This window comes from Rhizopus microsporus, assembly GCF_002708625.1.
Source record: "Rhizopus microsporus ATCC 52813 unplaced genomic scaffold scaffold_1, whole genome shotgun sequence".
Classification (NCBI taxonomy): Eukaryota; Fungi; Mucoromycota; class Mucoromycetes; order Mucorales; family Rhizopodaceae; genus Rhizopus; species Rhizopus microsporus.
This window is the reverse complement of record NW_019671916.1, coordinates 2,362,155-2,387,592: the sequence shown is the minus strand read 5'-3', so window position 1 is coordinate 2,387,592 and position 25,438 is coordinate 2,362,155. Positions and strand designations below refer to the sequence as shown.

At 38.5% G+C, this 25,438-nt stretch overlaps 13 protein-coding genes and 1 non-coding gene across 14 annotated transcripts; 8 read left to right on the top strand and 6 right to left on the bottom strand.

Moving 5' to 3' along the window:
- Positions 1-33: 33 nt before the first annotated feature.
- Positions 34-906, bottom strand: RHIMIDRAFT_13208 (Maleylacetoacetate isomerase). Its single transcript, XM_023605557.1, has 4 exons — positions 773-906; positions 602-722; positions 511-551; positions 34-457 (listed from the first exon to the last, which is right to left on the bottom strand). Exons 1-4 carry the CDS (start codon positions 899-901, stop codon positions 92-94), a joined length of 657 nt encoding a protein of 218 aa, XP_023471582.1. The 5' UTR covers positions 902-906; the 3' UTR covers positions 34-91.
- Positions 907-1,048: 142 nt separating this feature from the next.
- Positions 1,049-1,915, top strand: RHIMIDRAFT_310456 (histone-fold-containing protein). Its single transcript, XM_023614659.1, has 4 exons — positions 1,049-1,122; positions 1,171-1,256; positions 1,310-1,428; positions 1,482-1,915. The coding sequence occupies exons 1-4, from the start codon at positions 1,057-1,059 to the stop codon at positions 1,721-1,723; spliced, it is 513 nt and encodes a 170-aa protein (XP_023471581.1). The 5' UTR covers positions 1,049-1,056; the 3' UTR covers positions 1,724-1,915.
- A 1,253-nt stretch (positions 1,916-3,168) lies between these two features.
- Positions 3,169-3,795, top strand: RHIMIDRAFT_195217 (uncharacterized protein; the record flags this gene model as incomplete). The annotated part of the gene is made up of 1 exon (XM_023606026.1): positions 3,169-3,795. A coding segment is annotated over one exon (627 nt), but the record flags the coding sequence as incomplete, so codon positions are not given.
- A 462-nt stretch (positions 3,796-4,257) lies between these two features.
- On the top strand, positions 4,258-5,321 carry RHIMIDRAFT_233292 (uncharacterized protein; the record flags this gene model as incomplete). Its single annotated transcript, XM_023607929.1, has 4 exons — positions 4,258-4,318; positions 4,366-4,440; positions 4,519-5,003; positions 5,061-5,321. The coding sequence occupies 4 exons, from the start codon at positions 4,258-4,260 to the stop codon at positions 5,319-5,321; spliced, it is 882 nt and encodes a 293-aa protein (XP_023471579.1).
- A 216-nt stretch (positions 5,322-5,537) lies between these two features.
- On the top strand, positions 5,538-5,903 carry RHIMIDRAFT_233291 (uncharacterized protein; the record flags this gene model as incomplete). The annotated part of the gene is made up of 1 exon (XM_023607928.1): positions 5,538-5,903. The coding sequence occupies one exon, from the start codon at positions 5,538-5,540 to the stop codon at positions 5,901-5,903; it is 366 nt and encodes a 121-aa protein (XP_023471578.1).
- Positions 5,904-7,132: 1,229 nt separating this feature from the next.
- RHIMIDRAFT_t3 lies at positions 7,133-7,214 on the bottom strand. The gene has a single exon. It is a non-coding gene; the product is annotated as a tRNA-Ser (tRNA).
- Positions 7,215-8,428: 1,214 nt separating this feature from the next.
- On the bottom strand, positions 8,429-9,831 carry RHIMIDRAFT_196205 (mRNA splicing protein MSL5; the record flags this gene model as incomplete). Its single annotated transcript, XM_023606106.1, has 4 exons — positions 8,429-9,031; positions 9,080-9,524; positions 9,579-9,648; positions 9,702-9,831. Coding segments are annotated over 4 exons (1,248 nt in total), but the record flags the coding sequence as incomplete, so codon positions are not given.
- Positions 9,832-11,125: 1,294 nt separating this feature from the next.
- RHIMIDRAFT_285075 (Na P-type ATPase) lies at positions 11,126-14,119 on the top strand (the record flags this gene model as incomplete). The annotated part of the gene is made up of 6 exons (XM_023613239.1): positions 11,126-11,212; positions 11,269-11,525; positions 11,580-11,642; positions 11,704-12,412; positions 12,464-13,028; positions 13,074-14,119. 6 exons carry the CDS (start codon positions 11,126-11,128, stop codon positions 14,117-14,119), a joined length of 2,727 nt encoding a protein of 908 aa, XP_023471576.1.
- A 30-nt stretch (positions 14,120-14,149) lies between these two features.
- Positions 14,150-15,756, bottom strand: RHIMIDRAFT_233288 (mitochondrial carrier; the record flags this gene model as incomplete). Its single annotated transcript, XM_023607927.1, has 4 exons — positions 14,150-14,169; positions 14,239-14,792; positions 14,843-15,351; positions 15,406-15,756. The coding sequence occupies 4 exons, from the start codon at positions 15,754-15,756 to the stop codon at positions 14,150-14,152; spliced, it is 1,434 nt and encodes a 477-aa protein (XP_023471575.1).
- Positions 15,757-16,178: 422 nt separating this feature from the next.
- Positions 16,179-17,039, top strand: RHIMIDRAFT_233287 (uncharacterized protein; the record flags this gene model as incomplete). The annotated part of the gene is made up of 1 exon (XM_023607926.1): positions 16,179-17,039. One exon carries the CDS (start codon positions 16,179-16,181, stop codon positions 17,037-17,039), a length of 861 nt encoding a protein of 286 aa, XP_023471574.1.
- Positions 17,040-17,092: 53 nt separating this feature from the next.
- RHIMIDRAFT_13144 (uncharacterized protein) lies at positions 17,093-18,223 on the bottom strand. Its single transcript, XM_023605551.1, has 3 exons — positions 18,064-18,223; positions 17,465-17,997; positions 17,093-17,406 (listed from the first exon to the last, which is right to left on the bottom strand). The coding sequence occupies exons 2-3, from the start codon at positions 17,868-17,870 to the stop codon at positions 17,147-17,149; spliced, it is 666 nt and encodes a 221-aa protein (XP_023471573.1). The 5' UTR covers positions 17,871-17,997; positions 18,064-18,223; the 3' UTR covers positions 17,093-17,146.
- A 436-nt stretch (positions 18,224-18,659) lies between these two features.
- RHIMIDRAFT_233285 (galactose oxidase) lies at positions 18,660-21,623 on the top strand (the record flags this gene model as incomplete). The annotated part of the gene is made up of 6 exons (XM_023607925.1): positions 18,660-19,195; positions 19,254-19,432; positions 19,594-19,761; positions 19,830-20,067; positions 20,118-20,278; positions 20,329-21,623. 6 exons carry the CDS (start codon positions 18,660-18,662, stop codon positions 21,621-21,623), a joined length of 2,577 nt encoding a protein of 858 aa, XP_023471572.1.
- A 46-nt stretch (positions 21,624-21,669) lies between these two features.
- RHIMIDRAFT_233284 (phosphatidate cytidylyltransferase) lies at positions 21,670-22,699 on the bottom strand (the record flags this gene model as incomplete). The annotated part of the gene is made up of 5 exons (XM_023607924.1): positions 21,670-21,939; positions 21,987-22,291; positions 22,339-22,409; positions 22,462-22,529; positions 22,580-22,699. 5 exons carry the CDS (start codon positions 22,697-22,699, stop codon positions 21,670-21,672), a joined length of 834 nt encoding a protein of 277 aa, XP_023471571.1.
- A 153-nt stretch (positions 22,700-22,852) lies between these two features.
- RHIMIDRAFT_13032 (glutaminyl-tRNA synthetase) lies at positions 22,853-25,424 on the top strand. Its single transcript, XM_023605536.1, has 3 exons — positions 22,853-23,162; positions 23,214-23,276; positions 23,326-25,424. Exons 1-3 carry the CDS (start codon positions 22,901-22,903, stop codon positions 25,389-25,391), a joined length of 2,391 nt encoding a protein of 796 aa, XP_023471570.1. The 5' UTR covers positions 22,853-22,900; the 3' UTR covers positions 25,392-25,424.
- The last annotated feature ends 14 nt before the right edge of the window (positions 25,425-25,438 follow it).

Here is a 25,438-nt window from a genome sequence, read left to right as displayed (position 1 = left end):
AAAAATACAAGAGAGAAAAATCTCGAAATGTGACAGGTTGCATAAAATTCGATTTGAATAAGGGCTGGGTCATGGTGTGTCACCTTACTTTTTATTGCTTTAATTCAGGAGGACAATCAGGCTGAGCAGGAGGACTGGCCCGTTTGAACTCGGGCAAGGCAGATACGGTATCATACAATCGAGACAAGATGGGGAATTGAGACATATCAACGTCACGTCGCATAGCATTATATACCATGGGAACAACAAAGACATCGGCCATCGTCAAGGTATCACCAAAAGAGTATTTACTAGCAACCTTAGCAAGACGTGCTTCGAGACCATGGAATGCTTTTGTGATCATCTCTCTGGCAAATGCATTTTGTTCTTCTTGGTTGTCTGGGGCAACACGTTGCAAGACACCCAGATTTTGAAGAGGATGGATGTCACATGCAATAATTTGACAAATTTCGCGAACCTGTTGTTATATAAAATAAATAAATGCGTAGACAAAATAAAAATAAAACTCACATAAGCACGGTCAAGAGGATCCTTGGGATATAAAGATGGTCCTTTAAGACGAATAAGCTTTTCAATGAAATGACAGCTAGTTGATACAAACCTGGGTAAACGTCATCAAGATAATCAACGATAGCTTGACTTTGAAGAATTAATCTGCCTTCTTTAGTAACGAAAGCAGGCACCTTTTGAGTAGGAACTACTTTTTTGTATTCTTCAGAGAGCTATTTCATATACATTAGTTACATACTCATAAACGCGTTTATACACATACTTGTTCCTTTTTGAGCAAGTTGACAATCTTCTGGTCATATTCGATCCCCTTTATCTCAAGGACAATTCTAACTCTATAAGAAGCAGAGGATCTAAAGTAACCATAAAGAACAGGCTTTTGTTCAGACATTGTGTATTGTTAAGTAAAGAAGAAAAGAAGAAAAGATATTTTCTCACAGTTTGTCTTTTAAAACAAACGGTCATCAGGGTTTTAATTACTCAGCAGGATATTTGGGGTGGAGGACTTGCAAATGGCAGATACGTACTTTTTTTTTTATTTAAATCATGTCGAGCACCATTGAAGATAATGAATTACCTAAAGCTCACGTCTCAAGAATATTAAAGAATGCTGTAAGCGAAAAGAATGATCACTACTTACATCTCTAACACTCATTATAGCTTCCTCCTGGAACCCTTTTGCAAAAAGATGCAAGATTAGCTGTCAATAAGGCTGGAACCGTCTTCATCAATTATTTGTCTGCAGTGTAAGAGATTGTAAATAAAATATCTGATTATAAATATTGATGCGTTTTATTAGCTCAAATGATGTTGCAAAAGGTTCAAATCAGAAAACAATCACTGCCAACCATGTGTTTCAAGCATTAGAAATTGTGGAATTAGATCATTTGATTGAGCCACTAAAAAAATCATTTGAAGGCAAGTGGCTTACTTTTTTCTTTGATTAGCGATATTGACTTGGTCTATATTAGCCTATCAAAAATTAGCCATTGAGAAAAAGCAGAAAAAGAAGGAAAAGGATGGCTCCAAGCCAAAGACAGAAGAAGAAGAAGAAGAGGAAGAATTAGAGGACACTCAAATGGAAGAGAATACACCCTCATCACCAAAAGGTCAGAAGCGTACATTAGACGATAGATTGGAGGATGAGGATGAAGTTATGGAGCAAAAGACTAATGAAAAAGAACAAGAAGAAATGATCAAAGAGGATCAGTAAAATAATTGGAAATGATATTCCATATTACTTGTAAATAAATCCCACTTTTAAACAAGAAAATCAATACAATTAAGTAAATGACTATCCTTTTGAAGAAGAGAAAAGAATGAAAGGTTTATAGCCTATTTAGTAAGATTTAAAGAATAGTAATGAACGTGGCGACAATTATTTAAACCAAGAGTTTACTTGAATCATAAATAAAGTAGCTTTGTATATTTGATCTTTCAAGCTGTTCTTTTATTAAAACAATACATTACTTTATCTTTTCATGCAGATCGTACTGATGTTACACTGTCATAAAGTGGAGCTCTGTTGCACAAGGAAAGAAACAAAACATTTACTTAAAGTCCACGCGCCAAGGTTTATTATATACTAGAGTCATTAAAGACAGGAGCACCAAAGAGTGGGTATATGTTTAAACAAGTTATTCAAGTAAAAGGATAAAGCTTCATCATTTATTTCAACTTTCTATGATAAAAAAAGATCAGCCGAATGAATGACATGTTCATATCAACAAGCATTTCCCTTTTTTAAAAGAAAAACTCTGCAGCTAGAGTTTAGTACAATAAAAAGAAACTTTAAAATACTAAAATGTCAAAATACTTACAGTTGCAAATATTTTAGTTTTGTTTGTATCTGCATATTAAAATACATATAATATATTCCTTAAGCGCACCAGAAACAATATACGAGAGCTTAATACTTACGCCTGCTTTTTTATTTTTCTTTATTCAAATGGTTGTCAGCATATGATAATAATGAATACTAGGTAGTGGATGTTTCTTCACAAAATAACACACTTAACACGCTATATGTACCATAAAATACGCCGGAAAATATGCAAGTAGCACAAACTTTTATCGGAAATTAACCGCACACCGAACCTTTTTTTACAATTTGTTCGAACCGAGCCTTGAACCACAATCATATGAGCTTACTTTCCCCTTTTTCTCATTTTTACAATAAGGCCCTTTCTAAAAGAATCAGGTATGGACATGCTTAAAAAAAAAAAAAGGCCAATTTATATAGTTCCTGTTCACTAACATTGTGTTCCCATCTTGACGCTTATTAGAAAAATGGAAAACAACAACCAAAGTACAACCAATTACTCTTCCTGCCATGCACTTTTACCCGTTGATTCACGTCATCGTACCTGTCAAGCATGCAGAGAACGAGTAGCAGCATCTCGCCGCAGACATTGCGCCGAAGGCTAACAAGAAGAAGCTGGCGTTGCTACTATACCTAGAGGCAGACCAAGAAGAACAGTCGAGTCCGTTGATGCTGAAAGTAGACCCAGAGGTAGACCCAGGGCAGAACCTGCTGCCTATATCTTGCAGCTTTCTCGCCTTCATCCTTTGGATCATGGACATATGGACAAAGAGTGTCCCCACTTCCATGCCTTGCGTTGGATTGATGAAAGGCAAGAGACATCATCTTTGAGTAATCCAAGCTGGAAATCATGCTGCAAGCGGGGATCAGTCCAATTGCAACTCTTGCCTGACCCGCCTCAGTACTTGAAGGACTTGCTCGAGCGTACGGACGCCCAAGGCCGCCACTTTAATGACAATCTTTGCCAGTACAATGCTGTCTTTGCCTTTACTTCGTTAGGTTGCGATAATGTTTTGCCTGAGGATCATGCCAACAACAACAACAGAAGTGGTCTAAACGCATTCCAGATCCACGGCGTCCTTTGCCCCTGTCAAGGCCCCTTGATCCCAGTTGAAGGCAACGCACCTTCATATGCTCAATTGTACATCTATGATTTTTCGTATGTTGCTCAGAGACGATCAGAAAGGAATAAAAATCTGGAAAATGAGAATATAGAAAACTTTTCAATCCCCCTTTCTCAATGTAATCTCTTTGCACGCATTTATCGTCATGTATATGAGATATTGAGCAACCATGAGAGCTCCAGCATCAACAGCGAGGATAAAGCTAATAACAATGGCTCTACCGAAAGTGGATCACCTTATATTATCATCGGTTCATTGATGAGAATACGTTTGATCGAAGGAGACGATAGACGCACTTACAACCTGCCAACAATGGAAGAAGCTGCTGCGGCTATTCCTATTGAATATATTGACAGAAACTTCCGTGGCATCGTTCTTACCTTGGGAAGCAGCAGTAGAAATGATAGTCTTCGCTGAGGACTTGATTTTGAGCAGTACTTTCAACGTATAAGCCAGACACATGCTGCATACATGTGTATGAATTACGTACTGCTATTTCATCATGGAACATAAGGATAACATTGGAGTTTGTGCCTCTTCTGTTCCCTCTTTACTGCTACTTCTTCAGTCACTGTTCCTGGTGTTTAGATGACTCCTGTGCTATTTTATTACCCTTATCCCATCACTTTTATAAAGATAACTGCTTTGGAGACCACAGCAAGATGTGTAGTGTGTCAAAAGTGAAGCGATTTTTCATTTGAAAAACCTTTTACTATTAAAAACAATGTTGTTGATCGTTAATTTAACATGACAAGACTATCCGCAGTTACTTTTCCTTTTTCCTTTTTTCTTTACTTCAACATGAAGCGAAAGAAAGACGATGATCTTCCACCTCCAAAGGCAAAGCGAAATAAGGGGAAAAGTATATAAGATATACAGTCGATATGGCATTTATTAAGTGTCCATTAGCCGTCGATCGTGGGTTCCCTTCTTTGTTTGCACATACGCAAACAAGTTTATTCAAAAATATAGCTTTTGAAGCAAGTAATGTTGAATTTCAAGAAACACCATTACTTTGAAAAGGTAAAGCTAACATCTATTAGCTGAATCTATTTATAACAGATTTTTCAATAGCCAAGAACACCCGTATTACTTTAAAAGCTGCTAAAGAAGACACATCTGCTCCTGGTCATTCAAATGTTACTACCAGTGACAAGGCATATATGCCGACAGTCAACAAATATACGAGTGTTCAAGCTGTATTGTCTGATCCTATATCTTACACTAGTCGTACTTCTGCTCTTATCAAAACTTCTAAGAAATATCAAGACAAGGTTGATAAGACTGAAGCACTTAAGAAGGAAAAAGAAAAGAGCAAGACGACAACTAATGAGCAAAAACAAGTACGATGTCCTTCTTGTGGTGGAACCGATCACTCTCGCTCCTCCAGCAAGTTGTGTCCTATGAATAAGTCAAAAACGAAATTTTCAAACCTCAAGGATACTGTCGAGAAATTTTTTGTAATCAAGGCATCTTTGGCTAACATTTGCAAACATCCCAAGTTTGTTACCTTGATTCAAGAAGTAGTTGACCATATCACTCAATTGGTATACTCTGAATCCATCTTTGCTGGCTAAGGAAAGCATGCATCCGGTAGTATTAAGAAGAGCTTCAAGACCTTTTGTGAGCCTACTTCTCTTACTCAATCTGACTTGGATAAGTATGCAAGTAAAGGGTATATGACCATCGTATCATCCATGGCTAAGCAATATGAAACACTGGTTCGCAATTACGTATGTTCTACTTATGGAGATCGAACTCTCAGACATATTCTTAATGTCTTATCAGAAAAGGCTTCTTACTTCTGTGATGATAGTTTAACAGTCAAACAGAGCAAGTCTTTAGCAAAGCATATATTCCAATAAAAGATAAACCTCAAGCCTGCCTGGCCATCTACTGTTGATCGAAATGAGCGACATGAAACCATTGTCAATAGCTTTCTTACTTTCTGGTCAATGTACGATGCTTCCAGTGATGCTGATGTACAAAGTGAAGCTAATCTGTATGCTAAACCTCAATGCTACATGAAATGGTTACACTCTATACAGAAAGAAATGAAATAAAAGAAGTCCATTCAAGAAATGAAACCTCAAGACAAAGCATCAAGCAGTTGTGCCCATCGAAAGTTACAAGAGCTTCCTTTTGTCAAGAAGTTGAACACAAGCAAGTACAGATCATTAAAAGAAAGCACCTTGGCCGCTATCAATTCCGACAAGACCTTGGAAATAACAAGCAAGCTTAGAAATAGTGATAAAAAGGATATTGATGCTGTTCAAGCCTTTATCAAAACAGTACAAGCAAGGATTCAAGACAAAACTTTCATCCCTTTCAAATACACTGACCTTCGAGGATCAGGATACTTTTCTTTACTTCCCTTGTACAAGATTGATTCTCAAGCTTTTTGGAGACTTGCCAAGCAATGTGACAGCAAGATCAAACCAGGTTAAAAGAATGGTAATGACTTAACTTTAGAGTAGAATTTGATATTATAGTAACCACTTGGTTTTAATATAGGATCAATATAGAGCAATATAATGCTAAGCCTTGTGAAGTAAAGTAGAAAATAAAGAAGTTATAAGCAATTGTTGCTTAAGATATAACATAAAATAAGAGAAGCTGTTGTGATTTGAATTGATAGGTGTCGTTTATTTCAAAAAATGCTGTTATTTTCCTTTGGAGTTGTAAGGGCTGTTGTTAATACAGAGGGTTTTCTTGAGATTTTATAAGTTTAAGTGCTTGAAGTGGCCACTAGATCTTTTAAAGTTGATCAAACTATGTCGTATAAAGTAAAGTAAAAGATAAAAAGAAGAGATCAAGAACTTTTATGACAAAAGATTGTCTGTTTATTTGAATAATACAATAAAAATATGAATTTAATTGATTTTGCTTCAACGCAAGAAAGTATTTATATTGTTATTTTGTTTACAATAACAACCTCTTTCCTTATACCGATATTTTTCATTTTAACGACTTTCGTCGCTATAACGAAAAATTTCAGTATTATCAGTTGTCTTTTTCGTGTCACCTTGGTTACAACAGTACTTTGGAATATTTATATTATTTGAAATACTAAATATCCGATATATGATAACTCATAAAAACTTGCAAAAGACATGCAAAGTACAAAATACCAAATCTGTCACATCACTATTGTTACTGGGTGTTAGTAAGGGAAAAAAGTGTTAGTAGTAAGGTTAAAAATAAGTTTTATATGTAGAATTTGGTATTGTAGTGACCACCAGATCTTATTATAAGATCAATGTAAAGCAATATAATGCTAAGTCTTGTGAGATAAAGTAAAAGGTAAAAATAAAAAGGTTTTTAAGCAATTGTTGCTTAAGATATAAGATAAAATAGAAGTTATTGTGATCTGAAGATAAGATGATTCTTAGATGATTCTTCGATGTTGTTTATTCCATGAATAACTTGGGGATATTTATACTAATTCAATATTGATAAATATGCGATTGATAATAATAATAATAATAATAATAATAATATATAATTATGATAAATGATAATTATAATAAATAATAAAAATGATTAAAACTTGCATATGCATGCAGTGGTAATGGTACTGGTGGCAGATACCAAAAATGGTATCACTATCATGCAAAAGTTAAAAAGGAAAAATTGATGCGACGTTACACAAACACGTAAAGGAGCGCCAAAAAAGCGTCGCCTGCAGGATTCGAACCTGCGCGTCCAAAGGACAATGGCTTAGCAGGCCACCGCGTTAACCACTCCGCCAAAGCGACGTCACATGACCGCTTAAACTTGAAGAATAACATATCATTATTTTTTCACGTGACCTGCACGTGATCAGGAATTACTTTTCACCTTTCTTTCGTAGTTCTCGATTGGATGAAGCGTTTCTACGTAGCGTTGCATCATCTTTTAAAGTTGGAAGGCCAAAAGCTTCCTCTGTTGCTCAATAGGTAATCATATTTCTTAAAGTACAGACGCCCCTTTTAAACTTATGCTTGATAATTTTCTTACTTTTTCTTTTTTTATTTTTGAGATATAGTCGAAAGAATAACCAAAGAAGAAATACAAATGTATATCGATGAGCCTCTACACAATCTCTTTATTATGGATTAAGACGAAAGAAAGAAAGCTCATTATTACAAACAGCAGCATTTTATATACAACAGTAGGATTATTGCAAGACCAATAATTGAGCATGTCGTACTATATAGGAATAACATATAGTCAGTCTCTATGTATTATTTCATTTCTTAGAGTATAGATTTAGGGAAATAGCTGATCCAAAGAAAAAAGAAAAACTAAGATCAAAGATTATTTATAGTGAACATACAGCTTTTATTTATGGAGCGCTGGCTACATTATAAGAGTCTCTTTATATCTATCAAAAAGACAAAGATCATTTTTATATAATTATACGTTGTCAAGTTGGAAACAATAACCATGATCACTTGATTTTAAATTGTATGAGAGTGATTTCTGAATAAAGTGTATATAACTATAAAATGACTATAGAATTATTTCAGCGAAGGTATTCAACTCTCTGTAAAGCTAGATTAGCTATTAACAAGGTTAGTCTGATCTGAGGTTAATGATTTTCGATTTCTGTTTAATGTTTTGTATTTAAAAAAAGAGAAAGATTTGTATTAAAGAAAACTTGAGTAGCTTTTGTGGTATTTGTTAGCCATAAAAGAATTGCACTGCATCTTAATCAGAAGGAGGAGGAGGAATAGGATCAGATGATGGTGGTGGAGGTGGAGCGGGTTCAGAAGGAGGGGGAGGAACACCCTAATAAAAGAATAACATGTTAATAACTCATATTTTATCTCTTAGTTTCAAACATGGACTTACCCAGCCTTCGCCAGGTGGAGGTGGTGCTGCAGCCTGTTGCCAAGGTGCTGATCCACCAGGTGGAGGTGGAGGTGCTTGGGATGGATCATAATATGCAGCATAAGTGTTGTAAGCATCAGCACCATAGCCATAATACTCACCTCCGGCGGGCGGTGCGCCGTAACCAGGATATCCAGCCCAAGGAGCAGCAGCAGCAGCAGCATCGCCTACGCCGGGTGGAGCGGGAACGGGAGCGGCAGCACCAGCTGCCCAAGGAGCAGCAGCAGCAGGAGCAGCGGGAGCAGCAGCACGTTGTTGCCATGGAGGAGCAGTTCCACCAGGGCGTTGCCAAGGTGCAGCATGCTTTACAAGGAAATGATAAAATTAATACGACGAAAGCAAGAATATATTGGTTACTTACAGATCTGTTAGCACCATCAGGTACAGATTCTCCCAACTCAGCCATCAAGTTCATGTATTCACTATCTAACTGGCTATCTCGTTCATGGGATTGATTTGCAAATTCAGGGTTGTTACGCTGTGTACAATCACGAGAAATATGTCCCATGCCTCCACAAATGTGACAGGATAATGTTGATGTAATGTTTTGTCTTTCAGGACATTCATAACGTCTGTGTCCAGATGCACCACAATTAAGACAAGTCTGGGCTTCGTCGTCACGTAATGTACCGTTCAATGCTGCTAATTCACGAAGTTGGTTTCGTTTCAACTCATTCTGACCTTCAGGAACTGATGCAGACTGTTAAAGGATTAATACTATATCAAGATGTTACGTGTGATTTCTTACTGTTTCAATGACTTTTTCAATAAGCTTAACAGCCTTTTTAATCTTGTCTTCAGAATCTGCAGTTACAAGACAGTGTAGATCTTCTTCTTGGGCTGCATTCGAGGCAGCGTCTGTTCTTGATTTGCCTTCCTTTACTGAACCACGACCACGAATACTGATTTTTGCGCCAGACTCTGCTTCCATACCCTTTAATGTATTTCCTCTAGGACCAATTAGCTGACCAATAAAGTTAATGTCAGGAAACTCTTTAGAAGGAATATAGACTTTCTCTTGTAGTTTCGTAGGACGCTTATAATCAATTGGAGGTCGAAAATTAGGAATTGTCCTCAAGGCGATTTCGATTAATCTGTGACGCTCGTCTTCAAGTTTTTTCTTATATCTTGCTTCTCTAGTGTTCACACGCTTGCCATTTGCATCATAAACTGGTTCTGGTGATGGTGATCGACTGTATTAAGTAATGGTTAAAACTGTAATCTCTCTTGCATTTATTTTTTCTTACCCTCTGGTTTCACTTGGTAAATAGTCACCAGTACGTAATTTTCTGTTAATTTCTTCAAGTCGAATTTGCACTATGGATTATTGTTTAGTATCTTAAGTCTTATCATTTGCTTACAATACTTACAAAGATATTTTTCAGATTGTTCCTTGTCTATTTTATTAATAGCAGTAGGTAATCCTGGGATGATGATTTTTTGTTCATCTCCCCAACGACTTCTACGTTTTCTTTTAGGAGTTGAATCAGCCGCAGCAGAGTTAGGGGAGCCAGATTGATCTATTGAATATATCAGTAAGTTAGATTATGAAAGGAATCTTATTCTTTTTTGTTTTACCTGAGTTTGCGTAAGCAGAATTCCTCTCATTAGAATCGTCTTTGATTCCATTAGGTGCATCGCCAAAGCGCCTTTTAGTTCCTAATGGAGTTACGTTTGTGCCTATTTATAAGCATTAATCAATAAATAAGTCCCTTTGAAGGGCTCTTTTTTTTTCATTACCTGTAGGTTTGTACATTTGCGCAGAATGCAAGACAAAAACGACAACTGGGAAAAAAAAGCCAGCAACAAAAAGAGGAGACGAAGAATGAAATAAACGAAGTCACAAATATGTGACTTGTTCTTCACATCTTTCACGACATTCGGAAGGAGCAATGAGGGTTTTTTGCCTTGCGCACGTTGCGTTCCTATTTTCCGAAAGAGTTGCTATTGTTTTCTAAAAAGCATAAAATCGCTTCTTAAATTTTCTATATTAAATATGACGAATACATCAGAAACATGAAGTAAGCTCAGATCAGTATGTTTTTGAATTGTGCAATTGTTGATTATACAGCATTGGTTTGTTTAAACGTTATTCAAATATTCACTCTACCAAGATCATGTTTTTACTAGGGAATTGAGAGATGATCTAGTTATAATTTATCATTGGTTGCCTCATAATTAAACCAATGAACAACGTAAGAAGAGATAGAAGCAGTAAACAGACATAACGAGACATCAATTGGACATTGTCAGCATTGTATCTTAAAGTTGTGTTTCAGTTAAAAAAGGTTAAAAAGAAAAAAACCATGTTCTATCTTTTCCATTCCGCCAATGAAATCATTCCCGTTGCATATCATGGGACCTCATCCTTTCTCAGTTTTCTAATTTCAAAAAGCTGGATTTTTGACAGAAAATAAAAGATATAAAAGGATGATGCATTTCTTCTTTATTTATTAAACTTTTGATGGATCTTAATCAAACGCGTAATAACAATAACCAGACAATTCAGTTTGATGAACCACAAAAACATGAAAAACACTCGCATAAGTTATTGTTTCGTTCGTCTACAGGACAGAGTTCCTCTGATTTTGATACAAAGTCGATCCGGAGTGTCTTGATGAGTAAAATGAACCTCGTCAAAAGAAAGAGAAGAAGTACGGATCAATTGGAACGATCTGAAGGACCTCCTTATCATGCAATGGATCTTGATGCTGTTACACAATTATTAAAGTCTGATCTGAATGATGGTTTAGCTGAATCTGCTATAGAAGAAAGACGTATTCACTACAATGAAATGGAAGGAGAAGGTGGTGTTAACCCAGTTAAACTAATGATCAAGCAGTTCATGAACGTTATGGTTTTAATTCTGCTTATAGCTATGGTAAATATCATTGGCCCGTGCGGCAAAAAAGAGCTCTTTGTATCTAACACCAATAGATCGTGTCTTTTGTCTTTAAAGACTATGTAGAAGGTGGTGTTATCTGTGCCATCATGTTTCTTAACGCCGGAGTGGGCTTTATGCAAGAATTCAAGGCTGAAAAGACAATGGACTCTTTGAGACAAATGGCTTCTCCAACTAGTCAAGTCATTCGTGATGGTCATCAAAAGACTATTCCTACACGTGAGCTTGTTCCAGGCGATATTCTGATCTTGAAGAGTGGCGATGTTATAGGAGCTGATTGCAGAATTATAGAGTAAGTTACTTTGCTTTCCTAAACAGACAAGAATCTAATACTTTTTCTTTTTAGAGCATTCAATATGGACGTTGATGAAGCTCTCTTGACAGGCGAAAGTGTTCCTGTTAACAAAGCGTTAGTTGAAAATGCAATTCCTTTATAGAATATTCTATTAACTGTATTTATAACATTGTAGTACAGACGCTATTCAAGGAGAAGATGTTCCGCTAGGCGATCGCATCAATATGGGCTATTCTAGCACAGTCCTGACAAAGGGCCGAGGAAAGGCTATTGTTACTGCTACTGGTATGCAAACTGAAATTGGTAGAATTGCAAAAAGATTGCTCGATAGTGGGGATAGCACAAAGACGCCTCTTCAAAAGTCACTTGATCGCATGGCCCTCGTTTTACTTGCTGTTGCTATTATTTCCATTATTATTGTATTTGGTGCCGCAAAGTTCCATATTAACGATGAAGTCATTCTTTATGCTATTTCTACGTCAATTGCTGTGATTCCAGAAGGTCTTGTCGCTGTTGTCACACTCACACAGGCATTTGGTGTATACAGTATGGCTAAAAGCAAGGCGCTTGTACGCCGCCTAGCTGCTTTGGAGCTACTCGGATCCGTCACCAACGTTTGCTCTGATAAGACGGGTACATTGACTCAATCCAAGATGGTCCTCACAAGGCTTTGGAGGCCAAATGCTGGGTTTTATTCTGTTAGTGGCATTGGTTTTACAATAGAAGGTCAAGTTAAACTAGAGTCTAGTGATACTATAGTCACCAGGGAAAACATGGATCAAGGTTTTCAGACACTGGTTAACACAGCAGCTTTATGTAATATGAGTGAAATTCGTAAAGACAAGCATACAAACGAATGGAGCGGCATTGGAGATCCTACAGAGGTAACCGAAGCATATGATAAAAAAAAAACCTGTTTAACATTTTTATGATAGGTTGCCCTTCAAGTTTTTGCACATAAACTTCAAAATGGAAAGCCAAGCTTAATCAAGAAAAACAACCCTGATGATAGCTGGGATCTTGTTGCCGAGTACCCCTTTGACTCGTCAATTAAGCGTATGAGTGTCCTCTGCCGTGCTCCCAATGGTAAAACTGTTGCTTTTCTGAAGGGTGCCACAGAGCGTGTTCTCGACTGCTGTGTTGGCGTACAAATGTCTGATGAACATGATATCGAATTCATGTCTAGCCAAGAACTTCAAGCGCTTGTGCTTCCTAATGTAGAGGCTTTGGCCAAAGGCGGTCTTCGTGTTCTTTCCCTCGCTTATCGTCGCATCAAACACGAAGGTCAAGTGACATCTGACACGTTTTCGCGAGAATATATTGAACAAGAGATGATATTCCTCGGACTCGTTGGTATCTATGACCCTCCAAGAACTGAATCCAAGGATGCCGTGGACGAATGTCACAAGGCAGGTATTACTGTTCATATGCTTACTGGTGACCACATTGCAACAGCTACAGCCATTGCACGCGAAGTCAACATCTTGCCTGCTACTTATGGTCTTGACGAAGGCGATGAAATGTACGGACGCGCTAAAGCCGCAGCCAAACCTCATATTGGTGATGGAAAGACAGATTTGGTCATGTCTGCTCAACGATTTGATAAACTCTCTGTCGAACAAATCGACGCACTCCCTGATCTTCCTTTGGTCATTGCACGCTGTAGCCCAGACACAAAGGTTAAGATGATTGAAGCACTCCATCGACGCAAGAAAATAGCAGGTATGACAGGTGATGGTGTAAACGATAGCCCCTCTTTGAAAGAAGCAGATATCGGTATTGCTATGGGTGAAAATGGCTCTGACGTTGCTAAGCAAGCTGCAGACATTGTCTTAGTCGATGATAACTTTGCGACAATTGTCAAGGCAATTGAAGAAGGACGTCGTGTGTTTGGAAATATTGCACGTTTTGTGGTGCATATGGTATCTGGAAATGTAGCTGAATTGACACCTTTACTTTTGGGACTTGCCTTTGTGGATGCTCATGGTGAATCTGTTTTCCCCATGTCACCTGTACAGATTTTGTTCAACAATATCATCACTAGTTCTCCTCCAGCTATGAGCTTAGGCCTGGAACCTATTCACAAGGACCAAATGCTTCAACCTCCCCGTAGTCGAAAAGATGGCCTATTCTCTTACTCTAATCTGATAGACATTCTTTTTTATGGTGTCACTATTGGTATCATTTGTCTGATGAACTTTATTGTTGTTGTCTACGGTTGGGGAACGGGTAACCTTGGGGAAAACTGTAATCGTTATTACTCTGAAGCGTGTGAAGAAGTGTTTCGTGCGCGTGGTGCTCTCTTTGCGACGCTTACTGTCATCATTCTTGTACATGGCTTCACTTGTCGTGACCTTCGCAATCCAACATGGACATGGTCCGCCTTAACCGGTCAACAAAACAAGTATCTTTTCTGGAGCACTTTGTTTGGATTTGTTCTCTTGATCATTACACTCTATGTTCCCGTTTTGAATACAGAAGTCTTTAAGCATAAGCCTATTACATGGGAATGGGGTATGACAGCTGCTTCTGTCATTGTATATATTATGATCGTAGAAGCTTACAAAGGAATCAAGAGAAAGTTCTTTTAGATAAATGAATCCAGGTTTATTATTATCATTTTAGAAATCTTCATAATCATCTAAAATAAAAAAAAGGTTGTTATTATTCCCATCGTTCCTATCCTTCCACTGTTTCTTTTTCTTTTTACCTTCAATACCACTGATAGCATGCAAAAAGAATAGAACAATATTTGACGTACATTCCATAGTAAATCCGCGATATAGACTTCTTAAGTTCCAGTTTGTGTATCTATTTTCTTTTCTGGACTTCTTTCTTGGACTACCTTCTTCTTTTGCTATACAGTAGACAGCATTGATCACGCCTGTGTAAGGTACAGGTCTTAGTGCCACCACAGGCTCAAATCGTTTGTTCCCAGGTGTTCGTGTCCTGATCTGGCACTGCATACGCTTACGGATGGTGTCAAGAGGCAGTGTGATCAAAATCTCCAGTGTATTTAATCCTAATTCGGCAAGACTGTACAAGAAAGGCGATTCACTTGCTGAGATGCAAAGCACGCGGTCAATGATCAAAGGTGTAATATTTTGGAAAAGTGGAGTGATGGTGTGGTACAAGACGGTGGGCAAGAAATTGTGAGAAAAGTACAGACCCTTAAAGCCGCCTTCTTCTTTCCAGATGGTTGCCAGCGCATGGAAAGGCCCTTTGTATTTACGCTGAAGTGGCGATGCTGACTGTACAATCATTCTAAACAAATGCAATGAGTCGTGTGTAAAAAATAGAAAATGATGTAATACCTTGTTTTGATGAGTTCAAGAGGACTCAGAAGGATCCCAACAATAAGATTACTGGCTACCAGTGTAGCTAGATTTGGGCCTACACTATCCAAGTGCACCAATGGTACTGTGTCATCATAGAGATCAAACATATCATTTAGTGTGCCTTCCAGTGTTGGCTGCAGGAATAAGTGCGAAATTTCGTAGAGCCAGTTTGTAAATTGTCCTTTAAACAAGGAGCGCACACCTTCATGAGGATGATGCAACAGTCTTCCGATGCCCTGCCAGACACCGCCATCAATGGGCTTGATTTGATGAGGAGGCCGTGTCGAATCATCATAGATACTTGTACGCACAATGTATCCGTCTGCATTAAGAGGTACCTTCTTTTTAAAGATGGGGTCATCAATATCTAATGAACCACCTGTAGTTAAGGGATCATCTGTAGCTGAAGGATGTCTACGTCGTCCTGAGTGCTCTTCTTCTTCATCCTCGTCTTCATCCTCCTCTTCTTCTGAATATGGACCAGCCTAACCATGTTCCCATTAGAGTATGTTTGTAGCTTTTTTTTTATGAATATTTACTTCATCCTCAATATCCGATTCGCCTTCTTGAACAGTTGTTGTTTTCTTCGCTACTGGCAGGTCTTCACGTGGCATGTACTGTACCTGTAACAGCGTTTTGGACACTTCAAACGGACTGTTGACAGCGGTTGTAAGAAATTTGAGCACGGTAAAGTTGATGAGTTCTCTGGCTGCAGCTCTTGAATCAATCAAGTCATCAGGGTAATCTACAGTATAATAGGGAACGCCAGGTTGATCGACTGCAATGTTTGTGTAGTTTCCTGCGCCAAGACCTGGAGCATAATAAGGTCTTACCCCATTCTTGCCTAATGAAGAAAATGGCGTAAAAGGTTGATTTTGGTTAGATTGCATTTACTTTATTTCCTCTCTTCTCTCATTGCTCAAAATGTTTTCATTTTTGCACAATTGGGGACTCTTGAGCTTTTAAGATTCCGACAATGCGATGACGTTGCCAGTAAATTTCAAATAAGGAAATGGTTTAAGGTAATGCAAAAAGGATTGGCACGTTCCTTAGTGTCTATTCTAACGAAAGTGGGAATAGCTTAAAGGGTTCACATAATGCAGATCATCAATCAAGCTAAAGGGTTCATATAATGCGAGCCATGAGCCAAATTAGTTTAAGCTTTCCTCTTTTTTGAAAACGGACGTCATGGTGAGCGTTAAAGTTGCATGAAGTAAGGTCTGACGTAGATCCTAGGTCATTGCATAACTACTGAAAAACATATAAATATTGAGAGAAAGACAAGTACTGTCGATCTTCATTATCATACAAAATGTCTTACAACAACAACACTTATAACAACCAAGATTCAAACGCTTTCAATGATACCAACCCTTACAATAACGAGCAACCCTCAAATCCTCGCCATGACCGTGCTGACCGATTAAACAATCAATTGAGTGAAAACCAAGGCATTTCAGCTACAGGTCTGAACGACCCCTATACACATGCTAGTGCTCCTACTCGTACTCAAGGAACCACATCCGAACGTAATGATCCCTTGAACTACTCTGGCGCTCCTATTGCCGACACAAGAAAGGTCGACCAAACATCCTATGATAACAATGCTCCTGGCATGTACAACCCCTCTGAAGGTAACCGCACCGCTGGTACTGGTATTCCTTCTGTCACTGCTACTCAAAACATCCGATGTGGTGGTTCCGAAGGTGGTCGTTTCGGTGAAGCTGAACAAAGGTCTGATGTAACCGATTTACCTGGATCTCGTTCTCAAGGTCAAACAGGTACAGGTACAGGCACCGGCACCGGCACTGGTCTTGGTCTTGGTAGCCAAACAGGCCAAACAGGCCACACAGGTTCTGCCCTCGCTGGTGACCATGGCGCTTCTCACCACTCAAGACATCAAGGCAATGTAGGCGGTATTGACGAACGTCGCGGACGTGATGACACGATGGTCTCTGGAGGTCCTACTGCTGCTTCTGGTACTGGCGCAACTGGTACTTCTGCTCCTGGCCATTATACTGATGATCATCCTACGAGCACCAGTGATATTGACCGTAAACCTACTGCTGGTGAAAAGATCAAGGGTAACCTCGAGAAGATGGCTGGCAAGCTTACAGGAAATGAGGCTAGAGCTGTCAAGGGCGATAACATTGCCCATGGTCGTACTGCTTAAGAAAACAATGTAAATGAGTATTTTTTATTATTTTATTTCTATATGCTTTTGTATAAAAATGAAATCTCCTTTCTAATGTTTATAAATAAATCACATTTTTTTGTTCCTTAAAGAGAAGCAGAAAGTGGCACATTCAGCTCATCAAAGTCTTCTTCATCCTCATTGGCTGTATCATCCAATTCTTCTTCATTTGAGGTCTTTGTAGATTGATTTGCATCTATTGAAAAGCCACAAGGATCTGGATTTTCACTCAGCTCTTGATCTGCAGAAAGACTGCCAAGTGAGCTTTGTTGTTGTAATAATTGAAAGCTGCTGCGGTCTGAAGAAAAGAAGGAAGAGGATGATTGGAGGAGGTCCATGTCATGTTCTAGGATAAAAATGGTTTAGTGAAGGAGCTCTTTAAAAAAAAAATAAAAGAATTTTACTTGCTACGGGAGTTGTATTAAGTGGGGTATCTGCCATGTTGGTATGTCTTCTTTGCATGTTGTAAGCATTTCGAATAAGCTCAGCTCTAGTCTGTATTATACGAAGATCACTTCTTGATCGCCACATGGGATCTTGACTATTGGATCGGGACAGTTGGGACTGAATTGAACCAGTGGATACAATGACTGTTTGATCAGAGGATTGACTACTATTTCTTGTCATCGCTAGTGATGACTCAGTTGTAGTAGTGGTTGTAGTAGTGATTGTAGTAACAATAGTATTTTCTACATTTGGATCATTCTCAGTTGTGCTAGATTCAGCTACTGTCACTTCTTTCTCAACCGTTATACTCTCTTTTATTGCTTCATTTGAATCAGCTGTTGATTGCAAGTCTTTGTGTGTCATGAGTATAGGAAAAAAAGAGAAAGAAAAGGAAAGCGGGGTAAATGTTGGGTACACCGTAGCTCAATCCAGGTAGCGGGCAGTAATTCTATTTGCTATTATGCCATAATACAGATTTCACAAAGTTGTTCTATTTGCCAAGAAATGACAGTTTAGTACAGATATTGAATGATAGAAGATACACTTTTTTATATACTTCAGTACATGACAACCAGTGGTGCATTTATTGTGTCTATTTTATTACATATTTAAACGTCGTAGTAACAAGCACACCTTTTTCAAATAGAGCTGATTAAGGCTGAATAAAAGTAAGGCAATGCTTGTTTGAATATCTTTATTCAAGCATCCCCTTTAAACAAAAGGAATAGAGAAAGAGAGAAAGAAGAGGAATGTGCTTGCTCTATTCATCTTTTTCTCTTTCTTTCTTTCTCTTTTTGAGGATACACAAAGCCACTCTGAAAATGTCCCATTGTTATGAATTTTTTTCTTCTTCTCTTTTGAACAATCAAGTACTTGATAGTTATGTTATGCATTAATAGATGGCTAAAGTATTAAATATTGAGATGAACAATATCAAAAGTCGAGAACTTTTTTCCTGTGATACACAAATGGGCTTTAGTTATTTTTTTTTAATTAAATATCCCCTTTTATATTTTGTCATTTTCTTTCTTTTTCTTTTTCTTTCTTTCTTTTTCACAAGACAAACAATAGAAGATGAAGCTAGAAATACTACTGAGTCTTCTTTTAATAACTCATACTTATGCTTATTTCTTTGGAGACGCAAATGGGTTTATGAGTAAACTACCCTTTAAGGGTGGTATGGCTACAGCACAAAGAAATTCAAGTCTTTTATTATTTGGTGGAGAAAATTCAACGACCCGTTTTACAAATACATTCTATTCCTTGACTCAAACAACGACATCTTTTACTTGGAATACTCTACCACAAAAAAATCCACCTCCTGGCGTCGTTTATGCGCAAGCAGTAATGGCAAACAATAATAATTTTTATCTCCTCGGTGGTTTAACAGAATCAGCCAACAATCAATCAACGCTTCCATATTATTCGTATTCATTTGACACGCAAACTTGGACTGCTGCACCATCCAATACAGCAAATAATGGTACAAATTCCACTTTACCAGGCAACCGTTATTTTCATTCAGTCGCTTATGATGGACAGAACAGCATCTATATCTATGGTGGTGGCTCTGCTAATGGAACCGGTGTGTTTTCTGATTTATACAAGTTGGATATCACCACTGGTCAGTTCACACTCTTGCAGGATTCCACAATCAGACGTTACGGTCATACAGCATCATACCTAAGGTAAAATTTTTGACACTAAAAAAATCTACTTATTTTTAACACCTGTTTCCAATAATAGCAATGGTCTAATTGTCATCTTGGGTGGTGTCTACGTTAATCCTCAGGGTAAGACAGAGTTGGTGCTAATGAACCAAGTAACAGTGTACAATACAAAGACAAATGCATGGAGTATGCAGCCAGTAAAATCTGCTGGTTCTAGCTTTCCTTCAGCAAGAGCAAACCATAATGCAGTTGTCAGTAAGTTACTATAGTGATCATTTTCTTTATAATTATTCTTATTTTGTCAATTTTTTATTTTAAAAATAGCTTCGGACAACAAAATTATTATTTTTGGAGGCAAGTAAAAAAAGAAAAAGAAAATCATGTGTATTGTGATATCAACATATTCTTTATTACAGGTGATAATGGAGAAATGGAAAGAAATAAAATGTATTTGAATGCTATAGCTATCTTGGATACATCTAGTTGGACTTGGTCTGTTCCTAATGTCAGTGGTATTCCTCCTTCTAGACGTTCTTACGCATCAGCCGGAATTTTAGATGGAAAGCATCTTACAGTAGCATTTGGTAACTATAGTAACATGCTCGTCTTATGCCGCATTCTAATTTTTTACTCCCTTATTTTTAATATAAAGGCGAGGCCCTGAATACATATATAAACGATATCAATGTTTGGGAAATTGATTCAGGTGCATGGCTCCAAAATTTTCAAGCTCAGACAGTCCCAGGATCTTCTGTTTCTGCTGGTTTGATCGCAGGCGTCACTGTCGCTTGTGTTGTGGTCGTGATCATTCTTTTATTCTTACTCTGGAAGTTCCAGTCCTACGTTAGATGGCTTATCAAACGTATACATAGAGACATCTGGAAGCCACGGTATGTGTATATTTTTTCCTTTTCTTTTATATACTCATATTCTACATTAGTACCGGTGAACCTCTTTGGGCAGAGACAACAAGAATCATTTTCCAAATCATCTTGTTGTTCATATTTGCTGTCTTTTTGGCCTTTGTTATTCGCCAAGCCGTTGATAGTCCGAATGTAACTCAAACTATCGAAGAAGCTACGGCAACGGTTGAAATTCCAGGTAGAACAAAGAAAACCTCTAATATATCCTTGTATACTTACTCTATTTAGACGTTCGATTCTGTTTTGACGGTTTCCCAACCAGTTACAGTCCAGCAACTGACCCTGTTAGAGCCTTGGGTGTCGCCTGTAGCACTAACTCTGGATACAGTTGCAATCAATATATACAACCATTAGACATGAGTATTTTCCAGCCTATGTTTGCAGACTCCTTAGGAGCTGTCGTTTGCTACCTGTTCAAGCCATCCTCGGATTTTGTGCTTACCTCTACTGCAGGAAACAATAACGGAACTAGACTGCTCTTCACCTTCTTTGGTGACCCAGCCGCTACCTACGCTCGTATTCACGTCTCGGTCTATCCTCAAAAGATGGATCCCAACTTAATAGTCTATGGCCTTCCTAATGAGGTTATCATGAGCCCTGCAGACATCGAAAACTGGAGAGTGACCGAATTGAACGACTTGCAGGCCGAGAACGTTTATGAAATCCAACCTTTCACTTACAACTCATTGACCTACACACTTATCGACCATCGATACTTACAACCCAAGGGATGGAATTACGTCGGTTTCTTACCCATCACCAATTCTACTCCTGAAATCGATACCATTTTCCGTGCGGAGGCACCCAATCCTGTCTACAACCTGACTCATGGCGATCTTGGCGTTCTCTCGGTGATTCCGAGTAAATATGTTCGTACAATCGAAAGGGAAGTCAAAGTATACACACTTGTGAACGCTATTGGATTTGTCGGCGGTATCTTTGGTCTCTTAGTTGCCATCCAGACCTGGCTCTTTGGTTTCCGTCCTCGATCTCCTTGGGGCGTTGTTCACCGATGGAGCGTAGGTGAGATGAAACGTTCTCTCCTTCGAGGCCTCCAATCCAAGTTCAGGATCACCAATTCGGGTATCCCTCTGGTGCATCCTGTCCATCATCGATTCAGCATGACTGATATCACACAGATCGACGAAAGCGAATCGCAACGTATTGCTCGTGTAGAAGAACGAATGCAGATGCTCGAAATGTTATTCAAGGCCTACTATGTTGATGATGAAGTGTTCCGATCTTTAGATGACGCAAACCGTGTCAAGCAGTTAAACAACATGAGCCAAAACAATAACTCATCGCCAAGGAACATGAACAGTCGATTTCCTTCCAACTTTTCAGAGAATCCAAGAACAGAAAAGGTAGATGATGCGTTCATGTCGCCCAAGCCTGCGTCGTTCTCCAGACAAGATACAGATGCTAGCTCTGCCTCTCATATCCCACTAACCCAAAGAAACTACCATGCTCCTTCTTATCAACCGAACACGACTGTTCAAATGCATGAAGAGGATGAATTGTAAATTTTTTTTTATTTTTTATACAATCATAATAAAACGTATCCCCCTATTACGCTTGAAAATATACATACTCTTTGCAGTAAAAGTAAGTAAAAGCAGCCATAAAAAGATGACAATCGACTCGGTCAGTAAGGCCCCCATGGCCCGGGATCCAGTGTCCAAAGTCTTTGACGCCGCTAGCTCTCTTGATTGCGCTTGCTAGGAAACCGCTAAATGGTGCAGCTATTGAAGCAAATAAGGAGAGCATCATTCCATGAAACTGGATATGATCAGGCTTTTTGTCAATTAGGCTACTCTTTTGCCCTAACCAAGATGAAAGCTAATTTCAGGTAAATATTAGCAAGTCTTTTATTATTATTATAATACCCAATATCCAAAAAGAACCGTCAAAATGATAGCACCTAGGTACCCTTCTAGTGTCTTTTTGGGGCTCAATCGAAGCAGACGGTATCTACCAAACAATCTACCACAGACATAGGCTGCTGTATCATTTACAAAGACAAGGCAACAGGGAAATAAAAACCAAAAGAGTCCATGAGTTACATTGGATCGAATGAAGAGTGGTTGGAGCCCTATATAAATTAAGGCTGTATGTAGCCAAAATACATGCAATAGTTTGTCATTCAAATGCTCTTGTTTATCCAAGATAAACGTAACCCAAAACATGAACCCTAGCATTGAATGAGTCACGGTTCGTTTTATATGTGTAAGTATGTACATGCTACGTAGACAATAAAACCATACAAGTTACAAAAAGTAGAAAGTAAAGCTGCAGCAAGAAAGAGCGTCCTATATGAAAAAAGGATAAGTTTATGTGCATTGTCCCATTTTAGAGATTTACCAATCAGAATACACTTGAATCCTCTCTTCTTGTGCCTTTGAATTAGTCAAGCTGACTCTACGAAGCTCCTGACTCATATTTTCAAAAAGGAATTTAAGTATATTTATGTTACACTTACATGGAACACTTTGGCTTCAACCGCAGCCAGTAACAGATCAATTTGGTTAAAATACAATAAAGCAAATACACAGCTTAGCATCAACACACTACTGTAGAGTCTTTTCTTGAGTTCACTCATTATTGGAAAAAGAAGAAAGAATCAATATTTTCTGGTTGAATCATGCCCAGTATGCTTTTTTATATCATCATTCATGTATCAAGTTTTTGGCAAGTTTTCCTTGGGATATAGCGGAGTTTTAGAGTGACTCTCAATTTTTTTTTTTTTCATTTCTTTATATCCCCCTTTTTTTTTAGGGCTTCTTTCTTTAACATATATCAAATGGAAGAGCTTATTCCCATATTTGTTAAAATCGGTCTATCCGAACAAAAGGCTAAAGACACAGCTAAAAACAAAAAATTAGCGCCTACTTTGGAAGCAGTTATTAATGAAGCTGGCGTACGTGAATCAGGATGTAACAAGGATACTGGCATCCTTTTATATAATTTGGCATCTACAGTTACCAAAGACGCCCTGCCACATCTTGCTTTTATTGTTGGTAAAGTGATGAACGGAGATTTGAAGACAACAGATCAAATTCAAGGTAACAATAATCATTGTATATAAAGACAAGTTGTCTCATCGTGTTTATTAGCTGCCATCAAGTTTTGTGAAGAAGGCTTTAAAGAAGAAGAATTTGATACTGCGACTGGTGTTGGTAAGTTCAGTAATTCAATATAAACAAGTATTAACTTTTTGCGATCCAGGTGTTGTCGTGACTCCCGAGGAAATTAAACAGGCCATCAGTCAATACATTGAAGCTAACAAGGATAATATCGTCAGCAATCGATACAAGACATTGGGTCCTACATTGGCCAACGCCAGACGCATTCAATCTCTTCGTTGGGCCGACGGAGGCAAGATCAAAGACGAAGTTGAAGCACAATACCTTGCTTTATTAGGACCCAAGGATGAACGTGACGCACCCCAAAAGAAAAAGAAGGAAGCCAAACCTGCTGCTGAATCCAAAAAAACTGAAAAAGTAGAGGAAAAGAAGGCTGATTTGAGTAGAATATTTTTTGAAGGTGAACTTGGAAAATTGCACAAGCCTGGAGGCAACAAACAGATCAAACCAGAATTAATGGAAGAACACTTAAAGACAACAGGAGGAAAGGTGGTTACCCGTTTTCCACCTGAACCAAACGGTTATCTCCATATTGGTCATGCAAAGGCTATCAATGTCAACTTTGGTTACGCAAAAGCCCATAATGGTATTTGCTATCTTCGTTATGATGACACCAATCCCGAGGCAGAAGAAGAAAAATATTTTGTTTCTATTTTGGAAACCGTGAGATGGCTCGGATTTGAACCTTACAAGATTACGTATTCTAGTGATTACTTCCAAGAGCTCTTTGACTTGGCTGTGAGATTGATCAAGAAGGGATTGGCTTATACCTGTCAGTGTACACCTGAAGAAATCAATGCCTGCAGAGGAGGTAAAGATCATGGTGAACGTAGAGCTTGTGTACATCGTGAGAGGCCCGTAGAAGAAACATTGGATCAATTTATGAAGATGAAGGAAGGTCGTTACAAGGAAGGAGAAATCACGCTTCGTATGAAGATGGACTTGACAAATGGCAATCCTCAGTTCTGGGACTTGATCGCTTACCGTGTCATGTACACTCCTCACTATCGCACACACGATAAATGGTGTATCTACCCTACTTATGACTTCACTCACTGTCTCGTCGATTCATTTGAAAACATTACACACTCACTCTGTACAACCGAATTCAGACAGTCCCGTGAAAGTTACTACTGGTTAGTAGACGCTGTTGAAGTATATAAGCCTGTCCAATGGGAATATGGTCGTCTGAACGTCGCTGGTACTATCATGTCTAAGCGAAAGATTTTGAAGATGGTCAATAATGGATATGTCAGTGATTGGGATGACCCTAGGCTCTATACTTTGGTCGGTATTCGCCGACGTGGTGTGCCTCCTGAGGCCATCAATAACTTTGTACTCGAGTTGGGTGTCACAACCAGTTTGACTACCATCGATATCGCACGCTTTGATAACAAGGTTCGTGAATATCTTGACCGAACTGCGCCTCGTTTGATGGCCATTCAAGATCCCGTCCGAGTCGTGTTGAAGAACTTGCCTGATGACTTTGTTGAAGAAGTAGTTGTTCCCAATAAGCCTAGAGATCCTGCCATGGGTGAACACAAGGTTCCATTTGCCAAGGTTGTTTATATTGACCGTTCCGATTTCCGTGAAGAAGATGCCAAGGGTTACTTCCGTCTCGCACCCGGTAAATCCGTTGGTCTGTTATACGCCAAGCGACCCATTCACTGTGTTGGCTATAAGAAGGACGCTGACGGTAAAGTTACTGAAATAGAATGTGTTTATGAAAACGAAGGCGAATTTAAGAAGCCCAAGACCTATATTCATTGGGTTGCCGAGTCACCTCAACACAACTCACCCGTTAAGATTGATGAACTCCGTATCTACGAAAGACTATTTAAGCATGATAACCCTGATAGTACTGAAGGCGGTTATTTAAATGATATCAATGAACACTCATTAGACATCGTAAAGGGGGCTATTGCCGAAGTGGGTATCTATGATCACATTGCAGATTGGGTCAAGAAGACAGGAGGCAAAGATAAAGAAAGCATGCGTTGGCAATTCACACGCACAGGATATTTCTGTTTAGATAAAGATACTGAGTTAGATGCAGAATTAATTTGCGCAGGCAAAGTCAAAGAAGGATTGAGCAAGATTATTGTTAATCGCACTGTTTCGCTCAAAGAAGATTCTGAAAAACAATAAAAAATGAAGTTTTATTATATGAATAACACAATCTATATGCCATCATG